Raw genomic sequence first — 19,667 nt, forward strand, 5'->3', positions numbered from 1 at the left:
GAATACAGGAGATTCTTGGCAGAAACTTAGAAGCTCGGTGTATTGTGAAGGAGGAGGAGACGGAGGAGAACAAGAAGAAGGAGGAGGAGGAGGAGGAGGAAGAGAAAAAGGAGGAGGAGAAAAAGGAGTAGGAGGAGTAGGAGAAGGAGAACCAGAAGAAGAAGAACCAGAAGAAAAAGCATAGAAGAAGAGAAGGAGAAGGAGGACCAGAAGAAGAAGAAGAACCAGAAGAAAAACCAGAAGAACCAGAAGGAGGAGGAGGAGAAGAAGGAGGAGGAGGAGAACCAGAAGGAGGAGGAGGAGGAAGAGAAACAGGAGGAGGAGGAGGAGGAGGAGAACCAGAAGGAGGAGGAGGAAGAAGAAGAGGAGGAGGAGGAGGAGGAGAACAAGAAGGAGGAGGAAGAAGAAGAGGAGGAGGAGGAGGAGGAGGAGGAGAACAAGAAGAAGGAGGAGGAGAACAAGAAGGAGGAGGAGGAGGAGGAGGAGGAGGAGGAGGAGGAGGAGGAGGAGGAGGAGGAAGAGAAAAAGGAGGAGGAGAAAAAGGAGTAGGAGGAGTAGGAGAAGGAGAACCAGAAGAAGAAGAACCAGAAGAAAAAGCATAGAAGAAGAGAAGGAGAAGGAGGAGGAGGACCAGAAGAAGAAGAAGAACCAGAAGAAAAACCAGAAGAACCAGGAGGAGGAGGAGGAGGAGGAGGAGGAGGAGGAGGAGGAGGAGGAGGAGGAGGAGGAGGAGGAGGAGGAGGAGGAGGAGAACCAGGAGGAGGAGGAGGAGGAGGAGGAGAACCAGAAGGAGGAGGAGGAGGAGAACCAGAAGGAGGAGGAGGAAGAAGAAGAGGAGGAGGAGGAGGAGGAGGAGGAGAACAAGAAGAAGGAGGAGGAGAACAAGAAGGAGGAGGAGGAGGAGGAGGAGGAGGAGGAGGAGGAGGAGACGACAAAATCCAGAGATGGAATTCCTTTGGAACTTGGTGGTGAGTGAGATCTTCATATGAGATTTTATCAGATCCCTTTATAATGCCTTTAATTATATCTTAGCATAACCTAGAATTTGAACAACTGGACAACTAAATATCTTTATTTACTTTACCTGCCATTGAAATGTTTATTGATACTTTATTGGAGTCCATTTCAAATCGAGACCAAAATTATATCTTAGCTAACGTAGAATTTGAATTAAAAATGAATCTCTTGTGGGTGAGTTTAAAATCAGGTTACTTTGCCTGCTAATGAAACATTTTATGGATACTTTATTATTGGAATCGATGTCAAATCGAGACCCAAATTATAACTTAGCTAACGTAGAATTTGAATTAAAAATGAATCTCTTGTGGGTGAGTTTAGAATCAGGTTACTTTGCCTGCTAATGAAACATTTTATGGATACTTTATTATTGGAAACCATTTCAAATCGAGACCAAAGTTATATTTTAGCATAACATAGAATTTGAACGACTGGACAAATAAATATCTTTATTTACTTTACCTGCCCTTGAAACATATATCGATACTTTATTGGAATCCATTTTTGTCCCTTTCTTTTCTTGGATGTTATTTCTTTCTTTCCCGGAATTTCTACACAGGCTGGGATCAAAAAAGATGTAGAACATGTCTTTCAAAACGGAGATCTCCCAAAACTTGGAGATATGATCCAATTTCAGATGCTTGGATTTCAGCATTGGGGTATCTACGTAGGCGAGGAGGAAGTCGTGCATTTCGCCTGGCCACGTAAGAGAAAAGTATTTTATGATCCATTTCCCTACAGGTACACGTCCTACTTTCCCCTCTGGGAACTCAAGGTGGGCAGGTTCACCTGAAAACAAAATAAGCTTCCTTTTTTTTGAATTTTTTAAAATTTTATTTTAATACAAACGATCCATCCTCCATTAAACCGTGTCTCGTCCGGGTACAAAGATTTAATGCAATAACAATTAAAATTTGCAATCGTGTTCATTATTTAAATTCTTAGCTTAATACCATTACCTTAAGCGCAGGGTTTTTCAACCTTGTCAACTTGAAGTCCTGTGGACTTCAACTCCCAGAATTCACTATGCTGGCTGGGGGATTCTGGGAGTTGAAGTCCACAGGACTTCAAGTTGACAAGGTTGAGAAACACTGCCTTAAGAGTCAAATATTGTAACAATCCTCTTCTTGATTTATTTAACTCTATTAATACATTTTCCATATTTTTACTCATCTACTTTTATTTCTAATTCTTATATTTATTCTCTAACCATCCATAAAATGATTCCCCTTACAGTAAGTTTTTCTGAGTTTTGAGGTCCCTGGCTATTTCCCAGGGCTTAATCCCTGCGGCATCCGCATTTTGCAAATTGGGAAAAAAAAAACATCTATACATTTTCGAAGGATGGAGCTCCTTCCAAACCTTGGAAAGAAATACGCAACCACCTGAAATGTTCAGGGACGGTGAAATCTCTCGAGATCGGAACAATCCAGCATTCTTAGACTGGACCTCATGAGATCTCATAGAAGAACAAGGCAGGGCTGTGTGACATTGGATGATGCATACGGGGGTCAATTTTTTATTTAATTTTAAAAAATAATGTGGGACGACATATTACCAAACTGAATTTTCAGTGTAATAAGCCAAAGAGCATTCTTTTTCAGTACAGGGAGTCCTCGACATACGACCACAACCAAGCCCAAAATTTCTGTCGTTAAGCAGGACATTTGTTCAGTGACCCATTTTACGACCTTTTCTGGCCACATTTGTTAAGCGAATCACTGTGGTTGATAGGTTAGCAACCTTGTTCTTAAGCGAATCAGGCTCCCCCATGGACAGTCTCTCTCTCTCTCCCTCCTACAATATCTATCTACCTACCTACCTACCTACCTACCTATCATATCTCTCTCTTTCATACAGTATCATCTATCTATCTATCTATCTATCTATCTATCTATCTATCTATCTATCTATCTATCTATCTATCTATCTATCTATCTATCTATCATCTTTCATACAGTATCTCTCTCTCTCTCTCTCTCTTTCATACAGTATCTATCTATCTATCTATCTATCTATCTATCTATCTATCTATATCTCTCTCTTTCATACAGTATCTATCTATCATCTATCTTTCATATCTCTTTCATAGTTTCATCTATCTATCTATCTATCTATCTATCTATCATCTATCTATCTATATCTCTCTCTTTCATACAGTATCTATCTATCTATCTATCTATCTATCTATCTATCTATCTATCTATCTATCTATCTATCTAATCTCTCTTTCATACAGTATCTATCTATCATCTATCTATCTCTTTCATATCTCTCTTTCATACAGTATCATCTATCTATCTATCTATCTATCTATCTATCTATCTATCTATCTATCTATCTATCTATCTAATCTCTCTTTCATACAGTATCTATCTATCATCTATCTATCTCTTTCATATCTCTCTTTCATACAGTATCATCTATCTATCTATCTATCTATCTATCTATCTATCTATCTATCTATCTATCTATCTATCTATCATCTATGTATGTATGTATGTATGTATGTATGTATGTATGTATGTATATATGTATCATCTCTCTCTCCCCTACAGTATCTATCTATAATATAGTATCTCTCTCTCTCTCTCTCTCTCACACACACACACACACACACACACACACACACTTGAGCCCAAAATGTCTGTCGCTAGGAAAGACAGCTGTTAAGTTAATGTTGTCCCGTTTTACGACCTGTCTTGCCACAGTTGTTAAGTGAATCACTGCACTTGTTAAGTAAGGAACACGGTTGTTAAGTGAATCTGGTTCCCCCTCGACTTTGCTTGTCAGAAGGTCGCAAAAGGGGATCACGTGACCTCCGGGACACTGCCACCGTCAGAAATGCGAGTTAGTCACCAAATGCCTGGATTTGGACCGTGTGAAACCTGGTCAAAAGCCACTTTTTTGAGTGCTGTTATAGTTTCGAGCGGTTGGAAATGAAGGACTTCTGGGAGACTTGGGTCTCTGGTATAGGGACGGGAACAAAATCATTTCTTTTTAAAAAAAAAATGATTTATACATTTTTTCTATAACTTATATAAGTGCTTAATAAGGAGTGCATTTTCTGGGGTCAATTTATGCAACCATTTCTGAAGGGCACCGTCTCAACGTCTCTCTCTTCTCAGCGGTCGAAGGGCTTAAGTTTAAAGTCCGGAAGGAAAAAATCAAGGACGTCCCAGGAGTCCTGAAAACCGCCGTGTGGAACAAATTCGACCGGAAATATCCCCCTTTGGATCCCGCTTGTGTGGTGAGAAGAGCTCGGAGTATGGAGAACAAGGTGCTCAGATACAACCCGGCCAACGCAAACTGCGAGCACTTCGCCACCTTGATGAGATACGACAGGGCTCTGTCTGACCAGGTGAGATTCCCCAAGTCGGCTCCCCCCCCCCGGCAATTTCTTTTTTATTCTCTTACATACCATTGTAAGTATACATTCACATAATAGTTATTCATCTTTACATGTGTCATTCTTACACATTTGTCCATTTAATAGATTATAATATACAGTTTGGGTTGCTTTATTTACCATCCCTTCCGCCTGTTGTAACACCACTTTATTTTCCCTTTCTTTTCTCTATCCCTCCCTTCTCTACTTCCTTCCTCCTCTCCTTCCCCTTCCTTCTTCCCTTCCATCTCCCCTACTCCTCTCTTCCCCTCTCTTTCTCTTCCTTCCATCCTCCTCTCCTTCCCCTTCCTTTTTCCCTTTCTCCTACTCCTACTCTTCCCCTTCCTACCCTCTCTCCTTCTCTTTCTCTCCATTCCATCCTCCTCTCCTTCCCCTTCCTTCTTCCCTTACCTCTCCCCTAATCCTACTCTTCCTCTTTCTACCCTTTCTCCTTCTCTTCTTCTTCCTTCCATCCTCCTCTCCTTCCCCTTCCTTCTTCCCTTCCCTTTCTCCTACTCTTCCCCTTCCTACCCTCTCTCCTTCTCTTTCTCTTCCTTCCATCCTCCTCTCCTTCCTACCCTCTCTCCTTCTCTCTCTTCCTTCCATCCTCCTCTCCTTCCCCTTCCTTCTTCCCTTACCTCTCCCCTAATCCTACTCTTCCCCTTCCTACCCTCTCTCCTGCTCTTTCTCTCCCTTCCATCCTCCTCTCCTTCCCCTTCCTTCTTCCCTTACCTCTCCCCTAATCCTACTCTTCCTCTTTCTACCCTTTCTCCTTCTTTCTCTCCCTTCCATCCTCCTCTCCTTCCCCTTCCTTCTTCCCTTACCTCTCCCCTAATCCTACTCTTCCCCTTCCTACCCTCTCTCCTTCTCTCTCTCCCTTTCATCCTCCTCTCCTTCCCCTTCCTTCTTCCCTTTCTCCTACTCCTACTCTTCCCCTTCCTACCCTCTCTCCTTCTCTTTCTCTCCCTTCCATCCTCCTCTCCTTACCTCTATCTTCCTTCTCTCCTCTTCCTCTCATTCTCTCCTCCTCTCTCCCTTTCTTTTTCTGTTGTTATAGGTGTCTCTTTCAAATCTCAATTTATGCTTCCTTGGGATGGTATTTCCGCACACCCGAATATAATCTAGTATCATTTCTTATTCCCTTCCCTTATCTATGCTAACTATGGTTTTCCCCCTTTTTATATCTCACTCTTGAATATATATTTGTATGTTTAGTTATTTTTCTAGGAGAGGGGTGGGTTTTAACTTTCTAGAATAGTTTGGACTCTCCCCCCCCCCCGCAAAAAAACCCACAAGAATAAACCAGTAGAGTTTGCAGGCTTCTAATTTGGATTATATTTATAGCTTCCAATGGAATTCAGGAACCCAGCTCGGTGGCATCAACTGGACTTCCTTGGTTTTTCTTTTGAAGACGTTTCGCTTCTCATCCAAGAAGCTTCTTCAGATCTGTCTGGATGGTGGGGAATGGAAGGATTTATATTCCTTGCAGACAGCTGGTCATTTGCATCCTTTTAGAGGGTCGTTGAGGCCACTTGGGAGGTTTTATCTGTGTCTTTGGTGTCACCTGAGTGGTGCAAATGGTTCCTGTAATCTGCAATTTTTTCCTCTGGAAATCCATTCCTTCTCCCACAACCATTCCGAGGGTGTCCATCCCAAATTGCATAGGTAAAAGTCTGTGGAGATTCTCCGTCATCCAGGTCATGGTCGTCCCAAAGCTGCAAGGAATATAAACCTTTCCTACATTTGCCTCCTCTAAATTAAATCAGGGTTTTCTGCATTCTGATGATCACTCAGGCTGAATCCAAGTGTGTCCTTGTTTCAAATCTTGCGCAATTTGACGTTTTGGGCAACTTTTTAAGCTCTCTCTCTCTTGAAAGAGAGAGAAGGAGGGAGGGAGGGAGGGAGGAGAGAGAGAGAGAGAGAGAGAGAGAGGAGAGGAGAGAGAGAGAGGAGAGGAGAGAGAGGAGAGAGAGAGAGAGAGAGAGAGAGAGAGAGAGAGAGAGAGGTGTAAAATAGCACCCTAAAAGTACAGGAGGAAACTTGAGCTCTTATTAACCCTCTTTTTAAAAAGTATATATAGTCACGACAACCCAAATGGTTGTTAACTAGGATTGGGGAGAAGGCATTAAAAATGTTACCTCATTGAATGTTTAGAACTAAATATTTGGACTGAACATGGTGGATACCTGACAAATTTCTCTCTCTCTTTTTTCTTTTAAAGGCAGAAAGATTTTACTTTACTGTAGATCGAGCTTTCGAGCAGGAGGTCAGAAGATACCTAGCTGAGGGCGACTGTGGAGGTGGTCAAGGCTTCCAGAGAAAGCGGTGAGCCTTCAGTCTCACTCACATGGATCAAATCTTGCTTATGGGATTAAATAAAACCAGTTTTTTTCAAGAAAAAAAATATTGTGCGGGTAAGACACCCCTAACACCTCTTGGGGTGTGTGTTCTGTTAAGATACAGCCTGATGTGCCTTAAAACGGCTTCTACTCTACTGGTGTAAAATGGCTTCTACTGTACAGCGCACTGGAGTTGCCATGGCTTCACAGTCCTCCCCAAGGGGGCTCCCTCTGATAAGGGGGAAAATCCAACATTAGAAATTACATTTGGTAGGGACATTTTCCCCCTATAAATAAATACCCGGGCAAAGCCGGGTATTTTGATAATACTCAGCTAGCGCTTTGATAAAAATAGGAGGGAATTTGAGAACTTAAATTTTGTTTAGGTTGGTGTTTCCCAAAGTTGGCAACTTTTAACACACCTGAACTTAAAAATCTCAGTCCCAGAGGTGCTTTTTTTCAAGCGGCAACTGGACTTTCTGGCTTTTTCCTTGAAGAAGTTTCGCTTCTCATCCAAGCAGATTCTTCAGCTCTGCTGTGTGCCTTTCTTTACAATATTCTGTGATCTGTTCCAATGCTTCTGTGGGCCAGAAGGGATTTCAGCTCTTGGAAATTTTGCTTTCCACTCTCTCTTTCACAAAACGTCCGTTGTGAAATTAGCCAGTCTTCTTCTTTCATTGAGAAGTCGGGAGCTGTGCTTTCTGCAGGAAGCTTCTTGGATGAGAAGAGAAACGTCTTCAAAGAAAGTCCAGTTGCCTTTTTTTTTGGGGGGGGGGGGGGAAGCATCTTTGGGACAACCATGACCTGGATGGTTGAGAATCTCCAGGGACATTTAAAAATCCCAACATTTCCCAGCCATCACAATAAATTGAACTACACAACTTGGGATAGGTATGAGCTAGATGCTACGATATAGATGTTAAATCCTATAAAACTACAAAGAATCAGATCTCCTTAGGGCTTGGATAGGAGCCCATTAATATTGCACAGCATGCCAAAAACAATTAGATAAACAAGGAGAGTGTTTTTCCTCCCCCAGGCCATCACTCTGCCAAACAACTCCTTCCCACAACATTGTCAAACTACCTACTAAGGCTGTATTACTACTATCCTTCTCATCTTTCCTATGACCTTAGCCTCATCACTTTTCATTTTATGATTTATGTTGATTGTTTAGTATCCTGTGGTTATCACCGATTTATGAGGACTGTATCTTATCATTATGATTTATCGCTTGTCGCTTGTATGTACACCGAGACCTTGCACCGGAGACAAATTCCTTGTGTGTCCAATCACACTCGGCCAATAAAGAATTCCTTTCTATTCTTTGTGTCGTTGTCAAGAAAACAACCTCTAAGAGAGACTTTAATTTCAGTTTGTGATTCACTTTTCCTTTATTTTCAGTAATAGAAAAACACTTTATGGAGCTGTAGTTAATTTAGCTTTCACTTGCTTAGCTTATTTTTTTTAATTCATAGAACACATTGAATCATACACTTAATGACCTAGGTTGCATATATATATATATATACCTACTGCCACACACCTCCCAACGGCCGATAAGATCCCACAGATTGGGCCTCCTTTGGATGCCGTCAGCCGGACAGTGTCGGCTGGCAGGCCCCCGGAGGAGAGCCTTCTCTGTGGCTGCTCCGACCCTGTGGAACCAGCTACCCCCAGAGATCCGGACCTTACCCACTCTCATGGCCTTCAGGAAAGCCGTTAAAACGTGGCTGTTCCAGCAGGCCTGGGGCTGTTGACCTTATTGTTAAGGTCCAGCCCCGATTAGAATTGTATGCCTGTTGGGAATTTCTAATTTTTTTCTTTTCTTTTTTTCTTTCTTTGTAAGCCGCCCAGATTGGGCGGCCTAGAAATTTAACTAACAAACAAACAAACATACATACATATAGATGTTTTCTGAGGTTTTCGCGGGTGTTAGTATGTAGGTCTTTAGTTATTCGGGTTTTCTCCCGCGTAAAATTGGAGGTGTCTTGGTGACGTTTCGACGAAGTCTCATTCGTCATCTTCAGGCTTCGTGCTTCCAGGAGCAATGTGAGATCACGGCTGTTTCTTCCTTTTAACTGCCAGTGGGGGGTTGAGCTGATTGGGTGGGAGCTTGGCTGTGTTCTGATTGGTTGGGGGTTTGTGTTTCATGTAAAAATAGGAGGGGTTTAAAGTGGCTGAGGTTTTCGCGGGTGTTAGTATGTAGGTCTTTGATTATTCGGGTTTTCTCCCGCGTAAAATTGGAGGTGTCTTGGCGACGTTTCGACGAAGTCTCATTCGTCATCTATAGATAGATATATAGATATATAAAAGGCAAATATCACTCATCACGAAATCTCCAGAACCATAAAGCCTACAAACTTAAAATTGGGCACATATGTTTCTCTTGGCTTCTAGGTGCTCCCTAAGAAAGGATTTTTTTGAAATGACCATCAGATCATTAGTATTTTTAAATAAAGTAATTAACATGCTCTGATGCTAAGGAGTTCTACTCCTCCTCCTCACCTGAAAAGAACTCTGTTCCAACTGCCAATTGCTTTATATTAACACGCTCTGATGCTAAGGAGTTCTACTCCCCCTCCTCACCTGAAAAGAACTCTGTTCCAACAGCCAGTTGCCTCACATTCCGTTACCTCAGTTCACACTGGCAGACGTTCCACTCCTTCACTCAGGAGCGGTCTGGGGCTCCTTACAGTACTAAACATCGGTACCTCACCAAAATGTCTATGCTTTCCACCTATGGAATTGCTTCCGGACTGAAGGTGGCGGGGGTGATATTCCCTTATGTGTTTTAATCACTAACCTCCACTGCGCCAACGGATTGTGAACTAAATTTCTCCTCCATTGCCCACATAGTTTCATCGCGAAGCACGGGTATCCAGCTAGTAGAACATATTAGCAAAAATGTAACTGGCGAGCTTGTTCTTCAGTATTCTGGGGGAATGCGCTTGAAGAGATTAAATCAATAGTTTTAAAGGGTTGAGAGGTTGTTTTTTTGTTCTGTGTTGTTTTCATCACAGTTTCTTTAACAGATCCTTAAAACAGATCCATTCATCTGATGTTTAATATCCTTTCATTTGTTCCTTTTCATAAATCAGAGAAGTAGAAACAAGAGGTCTGGAAAAAGATCTGATTTCTATATAGCAACTCCAAATTCAACTGGACTACCCTTATGTTACGCCTTACTCTGTATTGAATGGAACTTAAAAAATACATGATTAATGCAACACCAAACCTTTATTCACGTAAACCCAATACTATCGTGAAAAAGACAGTAGTTCTAACAGGGGTTCGTTCGTTCCATATTTCGGCTTCTATTCAGTCGTGAGTCAATGAATTTAACCAGTTATATGCTGTGTGGAAAAGGCAGGAAACCTCCTGTTTCCCCAGAACCTTTTCACTCAAGGCCCAAAGCAGACCATACTAGTAATCAGCATACACAATCGTGGCATTTCTAAGTGAAATTGTATACAAATTTTGACACTGCTTCAAAGTTTTCCAGAAGGCTCCCCCCCCTGCCCCACCATTCTACGGAATTTCCAGTTAATACACAATTGATGGTGACTGGATGGTAAGCACGAGGCTCTTGTTTCTCTTGCCCAAGACAGTTGCCCATTAAGCTCTTCCAGTTGATGTTAAGCCACCGCTAAGGCTCGGTAAATGGGGTGCTAATCTGGGGCCACATGTTGTGGCCTGCCAATGGCAGACTCAGACAGCGAGGAGTTTGGGGAGGAACCTGGGCCAGTCCTGGAATCTGGGGAAGGCTCTGATGAGGGCTCTGTGTTGGAGACAGAGATGGGGCCAGGGCAGAGGTGGTATTCAGAAAGTTCTGACCAGTTCTGGAGAACCGGTAGCAAAAATTTTGAGGAATTCGGAGAACTGGTAAATACCACCTCTGATTGGCCTGTCCCCCATCTATTCTCTGCTTCCCAGGTCCCAGCTGTTTGGAAGGAAATGGGGATTTTGCAGTATCCTTCCCCTGGAATGGGGATGGAATGGAGATTTTACAGTATCCTTCAGTGAGAAACAAAATATCCAAACAAACATTTCCACCCCTTTCAATTTACTGTAAAATATTGCATGGTGGTCGGCACGATCTTTGCAGGAGACGAGGCCTTGTAGGTTCACCAGAAAGCCAATCGAAGTTTCAGGCTTGGACGTAACGGTTAAATGGAACTGAAATTCCTAGGAACCTTCCCAGACTGTCATCTTGTACGCAGAGCAGTGTCTCATGAATAGTTCTGGGGATTAAGGCCCCAGAATCGTGTTCGATGCTCGTTTCTCTCTTCGTTTTGCACCCAAATCACATCTGTGGCGCCTGTGCCACGGCTGAAGCCTTGCCGCAGGCCACAGTTATTCCGGGAGAGTTTGGCTACGGGTGCCACTGCGAGTCTTTAACTGGGACTGGGCGATGTCGGCTAAGGCACTCTGTATTTTTTCCAAGAGCAAGTCTCCCCGATAGACCACTTCTTCGAGACGGGCGGCCGCCTCGTGATTCTCCTCCTCCAAACGATACAAGTTGGCAGCCTGCGGGTTCAACAGGACAAAACTTTTGGGTGAATACTTTTTAAAACTTCACTGGGTGGGTTTTTTCTTCTTCAAAGAGGGGTGGGGGTGGGGGAACGGTTATCCTCTTCCTACGTTTCCTGCAATGTAACCTTTTGATGATACAATCCTTTGTAACACCTCATGTTTATATAATTCAGGAGGAGTCAAAATGTTTGTCCTTCAGGGTTTTTTTAAAGCTTCTGTATTAGTAATTTGGTTTCAACACTTTGCATGTTTACATAATTCAGAAGGAGACAAAATGTATTTAAGAGAGGGATCTTGGAATCCTGGTGGACAACCATTTAAATAGGAGCCAGCCGTGTGCAGCAGCTTCCAGAAAAGCCAACACAGTTCTAGGCTGCATCAACAGAGGGATAGAATCAAGATCATCATGTGAAGGGTTAATTTACGAAGCCTTGGTAAGGCCACACTTGGAATCCTGCATCCAGTTTTGGTCGCCACAATGTAAAAAAGATGTGGAGACTCTAGAAAGAGTGTATAGAAGAGCAACAAAGAAGATTAGGGGATTGGAGGCTGAAACATATGAAGAATTCGTTGATTTGCTTGGGGGTTTGCTGTTTTTGCTTAGTGCTACTATCTTAAAGAGTTTTCATAGTTTAACGTTCACAGAAAGGTGGAATAGAAGTATTTTCAGTTAAACGTTGCAATAGAGTTTACTGTTATTTAAAAAACAACAACAGGAAGTTAGCTAAATATCGGGATTGAAGCAATTTTGCAAGATATTGCAATCCACCTTCAAAAACCAAAAACTGTTCTGCAAACAGCTGAGATGCTGGCAAAAACTTTTACTTCCTGTTTATCTTTTATTTAGCAGTAACCAGATGAATATTTTCACTATTCCAAATTCTGGGTGCAAGCATCCAAACTGAATATAAAAATCCCACATAAAAGTGTAGTTGAAGGCCTCGTCAAATCTAGTGACATTTAGTGCATACATATGATTGTCTGAAAAGTGGTATCCACTGTGTACAATAATGACATTACCAAAAAGTGAAATTTTACCAAAAATGATCCTATTTTACACCGTTTATGTTGTAAGATTCCATATTTGTTTTTGGCGTTCAACTGTCTAATGTATTAGCTAAGTAAAGTCAAAATGGGTGTCGTGCTCTACATGGGGCTGCCCCTAAAGTGTGTTCGAAGACTGCAGCTGGTCCAGAATGCAGCCGCGCGAGCGATATTGGGTGTACCTAGATACACCCATGTTACACCTATCCTCCGCGAGCTGCACTGGCTCCCCATTGGTCTCCAAACGCGCTTCAAGGTGCTAGTTGTTACTTTTAAAGCCCTTCCTGGTTTATGACCTGGCTACCTGAGAGACCGCCTCCTGCCATTTACCTCCCAACGACCAATAAGATCGCACAGATTGGGCCTCCTCCGGGTGCCGTCGGCCGGTCAATGTCGGTTGGCGGGTCCCCGGGGAAGGGCCTTCTCTGTTGCTGCTCCGACCCTCTGGAACGATCTCCCCGTAGATATCTGGACCCTCACTACTCTTCCGGCCTTCCGTAAAGCCACAAAGACCTGGCTGTTCCGGCAGGCCCGGGGCTGTTGATTAGTATCCAGCCCCACTCCAACTGTATGCATGTTGTTGATTTTTAATATTTGTATTATCTTAATTTTTTAATATGTTGTTTTTGCCTGTAAGCCGCCCAGAGTCCCACTGGGAGTGGGTGGCATACAAATGCCAATAAATTGGGGAAAAAAAATTGGAAATGGGTGGCATTGAAACTAATCAGCTTCGTAGTAAATGCCAGCAATCTTTTAAAAGCATGAATTTATGCTACTATCAAACAAAAATTACACAGCATCGCCCAAACATTTTCTGATACACTGACTGGAATGAATATAGCAGTACACAGTGCATGAATGTTGAATTCTCACCTGTAACGTAGCTGTGGATTCTTCGCTTGGCAAGGAATCTATTAAAACATCAATATCCTTAGCTGTTCTTGCAATTAATGCAGCAAAAAGCTGGGCGTATTCTATAAAAGCAGTAAAAAAAAATTGCATCACATATATCGCTCTTGATTAATGAAAACCATGTTGTTCAGTAATTTTTTTAGAATAAATGTACTAATATTACATAGGAATGGTCAATCATTTGCTGTGTATTTATCCCCCTGGGGATAAAATATTTGGAGTGTAGAAGGAATTTCACATCTCTGAATAATTTAAAGAAAAGAAATCATAAAGGTACAAACTTCTGATTTATTATTATTATTTAAAGGTACATAGCTGCTTAACTCCTAACATCTCTGGACAAATGAGTTGTGTGTTTCAAAACACAATCTGGATGCGGTGAGTAGGGCCACACAGCAGTTCTAAGCATGGCAAAGTTTGGAGACAAAAGAATTGTGTGCTTGTAACATGCTTGCCTACATTCTGCGTGCATATATCACACTCCAGAAACAGAGCAAGGCCAAGACAATAACTCTGATTCCTATATCATTTCTTCTCTCTGCCCCAAACAGTTACAAATATAAATAGGTAGTCCTTAACTTACGACCACAATCAAGCCCACAATTTTTGTTGCCAAATGAAACGTGCGCTAAGTGAATTTTGCCCTGTTTTATGACCTTCCATGCCACAGTTGTTAAGTGAATCACTATGGTTAAATAAACGTAGCTTCTCCACTGACGTTTCTTGCCCCATTTGTTAAGTGAATCGCTGCAACTGCTAAGTTAGTAGCACGGTCGTTAAGTGAGTCTGGCTCCCCACCCGTGACTTTGCTCGCCAGAAGGCCGCAAACGGGGATCACACGACCCTGGGACACTGCAACCGTCATAAACACGAATCAGTTGTCAAGCATCCGAATTTTGATCAAGTGAGCAACGGTCATAAGTGTGAAAAACGGTCATAGGTCACCTTTTCCAGTGCCCTTGTAACTATGAAGGGTCACTAAATGGAACTGTTGTATGTCGGGGGCTACCCGTACATTCTTCTATCACTTTCCAGAAAAAGAAATCAAGAAAGAAGAGCCGAGGTGGCGCAGTGGTTAGAGTGCAGTACTTCAGCTGACTGCAATTCTGCAGTTCGGCTGTTCAAATCTCACCGGCTCAAGGTTGACTCAGCCTTCCATCCTTCCGAGGTGGGTAAAATGAGGACCTGGATTGTTGTTGGGGGCGATATGCTGACTCTGTAAACCGCTTAGAGAGGGCTGAAAGCCCTATGAAGCGGTATATAAGTCTAACTGCTATTGCTATTGCTATTGCTATCTATCTATCTATCTATCTATCTATCTATCTATCATCTATCTATCTATCTATCTATCTATCTATCTATCATCTATCTATCTATCTATCTATCTATCTATTGGATTGTTGGGGGCGATATGCTGACTCTGTAAACCGCTTAGAGAGGGCTGGAAGCCCTATGAAGCGGTATATAAGTCTAACTGCTATTGCTATTGCTATTGCTATCTATCTCTATATCTATCTATCATCTCTCTATCTATCTATCTATCTATCTATCTATCATCTATCTATCTATCTATCTATCTATTGGATTGTTGGGGGCGATATGCTGACTCTGTAAACCGCTTAGAGAGGGCTGAAAGCCCTATGAAGCGGTATATAAGTCTAACTGCTATTGCTATTGCTATAATAAGGTAAGAGGAAGGGAAAGAAAGAATAAAGACGAAGGGGAAGTAATGTGACAGGCAAGGAAGAAGCCGAAGGAGGGGAAATGTCTCTTTTTCAAGCAACTAATCCTTCTGAAAACTTTCAAAGGAAACTATCTTGCCATTGGTTCAGGTGAGGTCACCACCCCACAGACAGATAATATTTGGATAATAAAATAAGAGAATACGGCCGACTTGCCTTCGTTGGGATTAGAGGGCTGGTCTTTGTTGATCGCAGTCTGTATGTTGCTGAAGGATGCAGGGGGGGCACACTGCTGCAACACCCCAATGGCATTGCAGAATTGATCCGCGAGCTGTAAACAAACGTTAAAATGCCAAATAAGGGAGAATATTCGTAGCTCAGGGTTGAAACGAGGGGTCCTTGGTGCTCTCTGAGCTTGCTTCTTTTCTTGCAGATGTTGCATGGCCCAACTAAGTTAACACCATCGGTGCTAGGACCCTCTCCACAAAACTCTTCCCTCCTAGCACTGATGACGTTACCTACTTTGGGTTATGAGATACCTGCAAGAAAACAAGCAAACTCAAGGGAGCCCCGAGGACCCCTCAAAGGCTGACATGGTTACCTTTCGAAACTAGAGGATCACAAATAGATTTACATTAAAGCCACAATTGCAAACTAAAAAAGATGCGGAGACTCTAGAAAGAGTGCAGAGAAGAGTAACAAAGATGACTAGGGGACTGGAGGCTAAAACATATGAAGAACAGTTGCAGGAACTGGGTACGTCTAATTTAATGGAAAGAAGGACTAGGGGAGACAGGATAGCAGTTGTCCAATATCTCAGGGGTTGCCACAAAGAAGAAGGCGTCCAGCTATTCCCCAAGGCACCTGAGGGCAGGACAAGAAGCAATGGGTGGAAACTAACCAAGGAGAGAAGCAACTTAGAATGAAGGAGGAATTTCCTAACAGGGAGAACCATTAACCAGTGGAACAGCTTGCCACCAGATGTTGTGGGTGTTTCATCCCTGGACATTTTTAAGAAATGAGATCATATTTTATCAATATCTTAAATTGTTGAATCTTATCCCAATTTCATTTTAGGCTGTACTTTATTCCAATTCCATTTTAAATTGTACTTTATATCAAATTTTAGTCATTAATTTGTTTCTGGAACTTCCCACTTGGATATGGCTCAAGGGCTTAATTAATAAAAGACTGAATGTCAATATAAATCTCAATATAAAAGAAGAGACCGGAGATGGTTTAGGGTCTGGAATGACAGTTTGTTTGGCCAGGGGGTTGTTGGGACTAGATCAGTGTTTCTCAACCTTGGCAACTTGAAGATGTCCGGACTTCAACTCCCAGAATACCCCAGCCAGCATTCGCTGGCTGGGGAATTCTGGGAGTTGAAGTCCGGACATCTTCAAGTTGCCAAGGTTGAGAAACACTGGACTAGATGACCTCCGAGGTCCCTTCCAGCTCAATCCTTCAGTGGAACGGCTTGGCTCCAGAAGTTGTGGGTTCTCCATATCCCTGAAGGTTTTTTTTTAAAAAAGAGACTTGTCTGAAATGGTATAAACCTTCCTGCCTGAGCAGGGGAGGGGGTTGGACTAGATGACCTCCGAGGTCCCTTCCAGCTCAATCCTTCAGTGGAACGGCTTGGCTCCAGAAGTTGTGGGTTCTCCATATCCCTGAAGGATTTTTTTTTTTTTTTAAAAAGAGACTTGTCTGAAATGGTATAAGGCTTCCTGCCTGAGCAGGGGAGGGGGTTGGACTAGATGACCTCCGAGGTCCCTTCCAGCTCAATCCTTCAGTGGAACGGCTTGGCTCCAGAAGTTGTGGGTTCTCCATATCCCTGAAGGTTTTTTTTTTAAAAAAGAGACTTGTCTGAAATGGTATAAGGCTTCCTGCCTGAGCAGGGGAGGGGGTTGGACTAGATGACCTCCGAGGTCCCTTCCAGCTCAATCCTTCAGTGGAACGGCTTGGCTCCAGAAGTTGTGGGTTCTCCATATCCCTGAAGGTTTCTTTTTTTAAAAAAAGAGACTTGTCTGAAATGGCATAAGCCTTCCTGCCTGAGCAGGGGGAGGGGGTTGGACTAGATGACCTCCAGGGAACCCTTCCAGCTCTGTTATTCTGTGAAGACGGAATGACTTCCAAATTCAGGAGCGGGAGAAAAGCATAAGGCCCAAGTTAAATAAATGGGCCTGTTCTGCTCCTTACATTCCCAAAGAATAAATAATAAACACATAATAAATAAATAAATAAATAAAACAAAGGAGAGCATTTTCCAGAATCCCCCTCCCAAAAGGCAAAGGTAGTTCCACCCCTCCAAAGGCCCAGCCCGAAGCAAGACCGGGGCTCGCCTTTAGGCCCCCCCAACGGGGCTCCCACTCACCGAATTCACCGCGTCCTGCAGCTGCGTTAGACGGTCCGCCATTTCCCTTCCTCGCTTCGAAGGAAGAGCGAGCAGCCAATGGGAACGTTTTATATTGGATGCGGAAGCGGGCGGGGAGCGCTGCTAGGCAACGCTTCAGCGTTTCCTCTCCCGACGGCTCGTTTCCGGGATAAATATCCGCCGTCATCGATGCCGCTCTTGCCCGACCTGTATAGTAGAGGGTGGTGCGCCACCGGCGGACGGGGGGAGGTACTGCTGTTGTCTATAAGAATTAACTGTAGTACAGTACTGTATATAAATTTTCGTGCAAATTTATTTTTTAAGAAAAGTCTCGCTATGTATTCCTTTTGAGGAAATACGGATGGATTTCTGCATTTTGTTTATTTATAATTGCAAGTAAGTAAAGAGCTTACTGAGCTAAATCTCCAGACCATTTTAATTATTTGTAATTTAGATTTTTAAAGGCTATTCCAATCACCAGATTCTCTGGCCAGTAGCAAGATATTTTTTTTTATTTTATTTAAAGAGAATTTATTCTCAAGCTTTAATTTATTTCCAGCCCTGGTAACCTGCATGTCACTGACAACTTTCAGCATAGATAATCTCATTTTTAATTCTGATAGGAAAAACTGTTTCACCTGCTAAAGTTTGGATGTAGAAAACTAAAAAGTTCTACAGAGATTCCTCTTGGGGCAAATAATCATCAATGGCAAGCTTTGCATAATTATTTGCTAGTAATCACCTTTTGGCGGTGTGTGATTTATTTAGGGGAAAGCACATTGACTCAGACTGGGAAGCAAACCTTATTTAGCTCGGTGGAAAATATTTCTAGCTGAGTCAACAGACCAGCCTGGGAAAGGTGTTGTAACCGCAAGCCATCATTTATTACCTACATTTGTAGATTATCTAAATGAATGTTTCCCAGCCCCCAGGAGCTGGGAATTCTGGGAAGTGAAGTGCACACATTTTAAAGTTAGAGACAAACTTTAGCTTAATTCAGCCCCAATCTGGCCTGTTCAAACCCTTAAAACCCAAGGAGCTCGAGCTCACAGTTGCAAAAGGGAAATAAGTGACATTCTTGGAAGTTTTGAATGGAAAGAGAGACATTTCACAAATCTTTGGACCAACTCAAAATGTCAGATCAAGGTTGTTGTTTTTAAACGGATGCTGAATTTCTGGGTGTGAAAAGTGCAAAATCTTATCTTTTTGCTCCGAAACCAAATGGCTGCATTTATAGAAGGCCTCTCTGCCTGATTCCTTTTAAAGGTTTTTCTTCTTCCTCTACTTCATGGCCGCAGATTACAAGCACTGGGTTCAAAAAATGCAGGGTTTGTGAAGTAATCTAGAACCCCAGGACTAGATTTTATGCTGGTGCAATTGGGTCTTCTCAGATAAGAGAATTTCTTCAAATTCAGCCTACAAGACAAATACTTTCCATTGCTTCTGTACTTAAAAATTGAGCTTGGAGAAGGGTGGATCCCAAATATCATATTTTTCACATGCAGCTAATGCTGGTGGTTTTCTCCTCCTGTTTCTTTCTTTAGTTTATCTTCTCTTACTCTTTCTCATCCTGTTTATCTTCCTCCTCTACTTCTTTTCTTTCTCCTGTTTATCTACTCCTTCTTTCTCTTCTTCCTGTTTGTCTTCTTTGTTTCCTGTTTCTTTTCTCCTTCTCCTATTTTCCACCTGTTTAATTTCTTTTCTGTCTCCAGCTCACCTATTCTTTCTCCTGCTTCTCTTCTCCTTTATCCCTCTTTGTCCTCTTCTCTCTTTCTCCTTGTCCCCTTTAACTTTTCTTTCTCCAGCTTACCTATTCCTTCTCTTTCTCCTGCTTCTCCTCTCCTTTATCTCTTTCTCCTCTTCTCTTTCTCCTTGTCCCCTTTAACTTTTCTTTCTCCAGCTTACCTATTCCTTCTCTTTCTCCTGCTTCTCTTCTCCTTTATCTCTTTCTCCTCTTCTTTCTCCTTGTCCTGTTTAGCTTTTCTTTCTCCAGCTCACCTACTCCTTCTCTTTCTTCTGCTTAGCTTCCCCTTTTTCCTCTTTATCTTCTTCTCTTCTCCTCTTCAATTTTGTCAATTTTAATAGATTTGTATGCCGCCCAATCCAGAAGGACTCCGGGCGGCTTACATAAAAGCAGTTTAAAAATATTTAAAAAAAATATTAAAAACACAAGACAGAACGACTTAAAAACAAAAACACAGCATGCACTCAGTTTTTAATGGGGCTGGAGTTCAATCAAGATCAACTCTTCTCTTCCTCCTTGTCCCCTTTTAACTTTTCTTTCTCCAGCTTACTTATTCTTTCTCTTTCTCCTGCTTCTCTTCTCCTCTCTTTCTCCTCTTCTCTCTTTCCCCTTGTCCTGTTTAGCTTTTCTTTCT

The 19,667-nt window shown here is 42.4% G+C and overlaps 2 protein-coding genes across 2 annotated transcripts; one reads left to right on the top strand and one right to left on the bottom strand.

The window, feature by feature from the left end:
• The first annotated feature begins 1,259 nt into the window (after window positions 1–1,259).
• On the top strand, window positions 1,260–6,825 carry LOC116511729 (phospholipase A and acyltransferase 1-like). Its single transcript, XM_032221895.1, has 4 exons — window positions 1,260–1,328; window positions 1,577–1,721; window positions 4,146–4,378; window positions 6,627–6,825. Exons 1-4 carry the CDS (start codon window positions 1,260–1,262, stop codon window positions 6,732–6,734), a joined length of 555 nt encoding a protein of 184 aa, XP_032077786.1. The 3' UTR covers window positions 6,735–6,825.
• A 4,220-nt stretch (window positions 6,826–11,045) lies between these two features.
• On the bottom strand, window positions 11,046–17,395 carry MED21 (mediator complex subunit 21). The gene is made up of 4 exons (XM_032221966.1): window positions 17,290–17,395; window positions 15,135–15,249; window positions 13,198–13,298; window positions 11,046–11,274 (listed from the first exon to the last, which is right to left on the bottom strand). The coding sequence occupies exons 1-4, from the start codon at window positions 17,329–17,331 to the stop codon at window positions 11,101–11,103; spliced, it is 432 nt and encodes a 143-aa protein (XP_032077857.1). The 5' UTR covers window positions 17,332–17,395; the 3' UTR covers window positions 11,046–11,100.
• Window positions 17,396–19,667: the final 2,272 nt, after the last annotated feature.

The sequence above is a fragment of the Thamnophis elegans genome, chromosome 7 (genome assembly GCF_009769535.1).
Source record: "Thamnophis elegans isolate rThaEle1 chromosome 7, rThaEle1.pri, whole genome shotgun sequence".
Taxonomy (NCBI): Eukaryota; Metazoa; Chordata; class Lepidosauria; order Squamata; family Colubridae; genus Thamnophis; species Thamnophis elegans.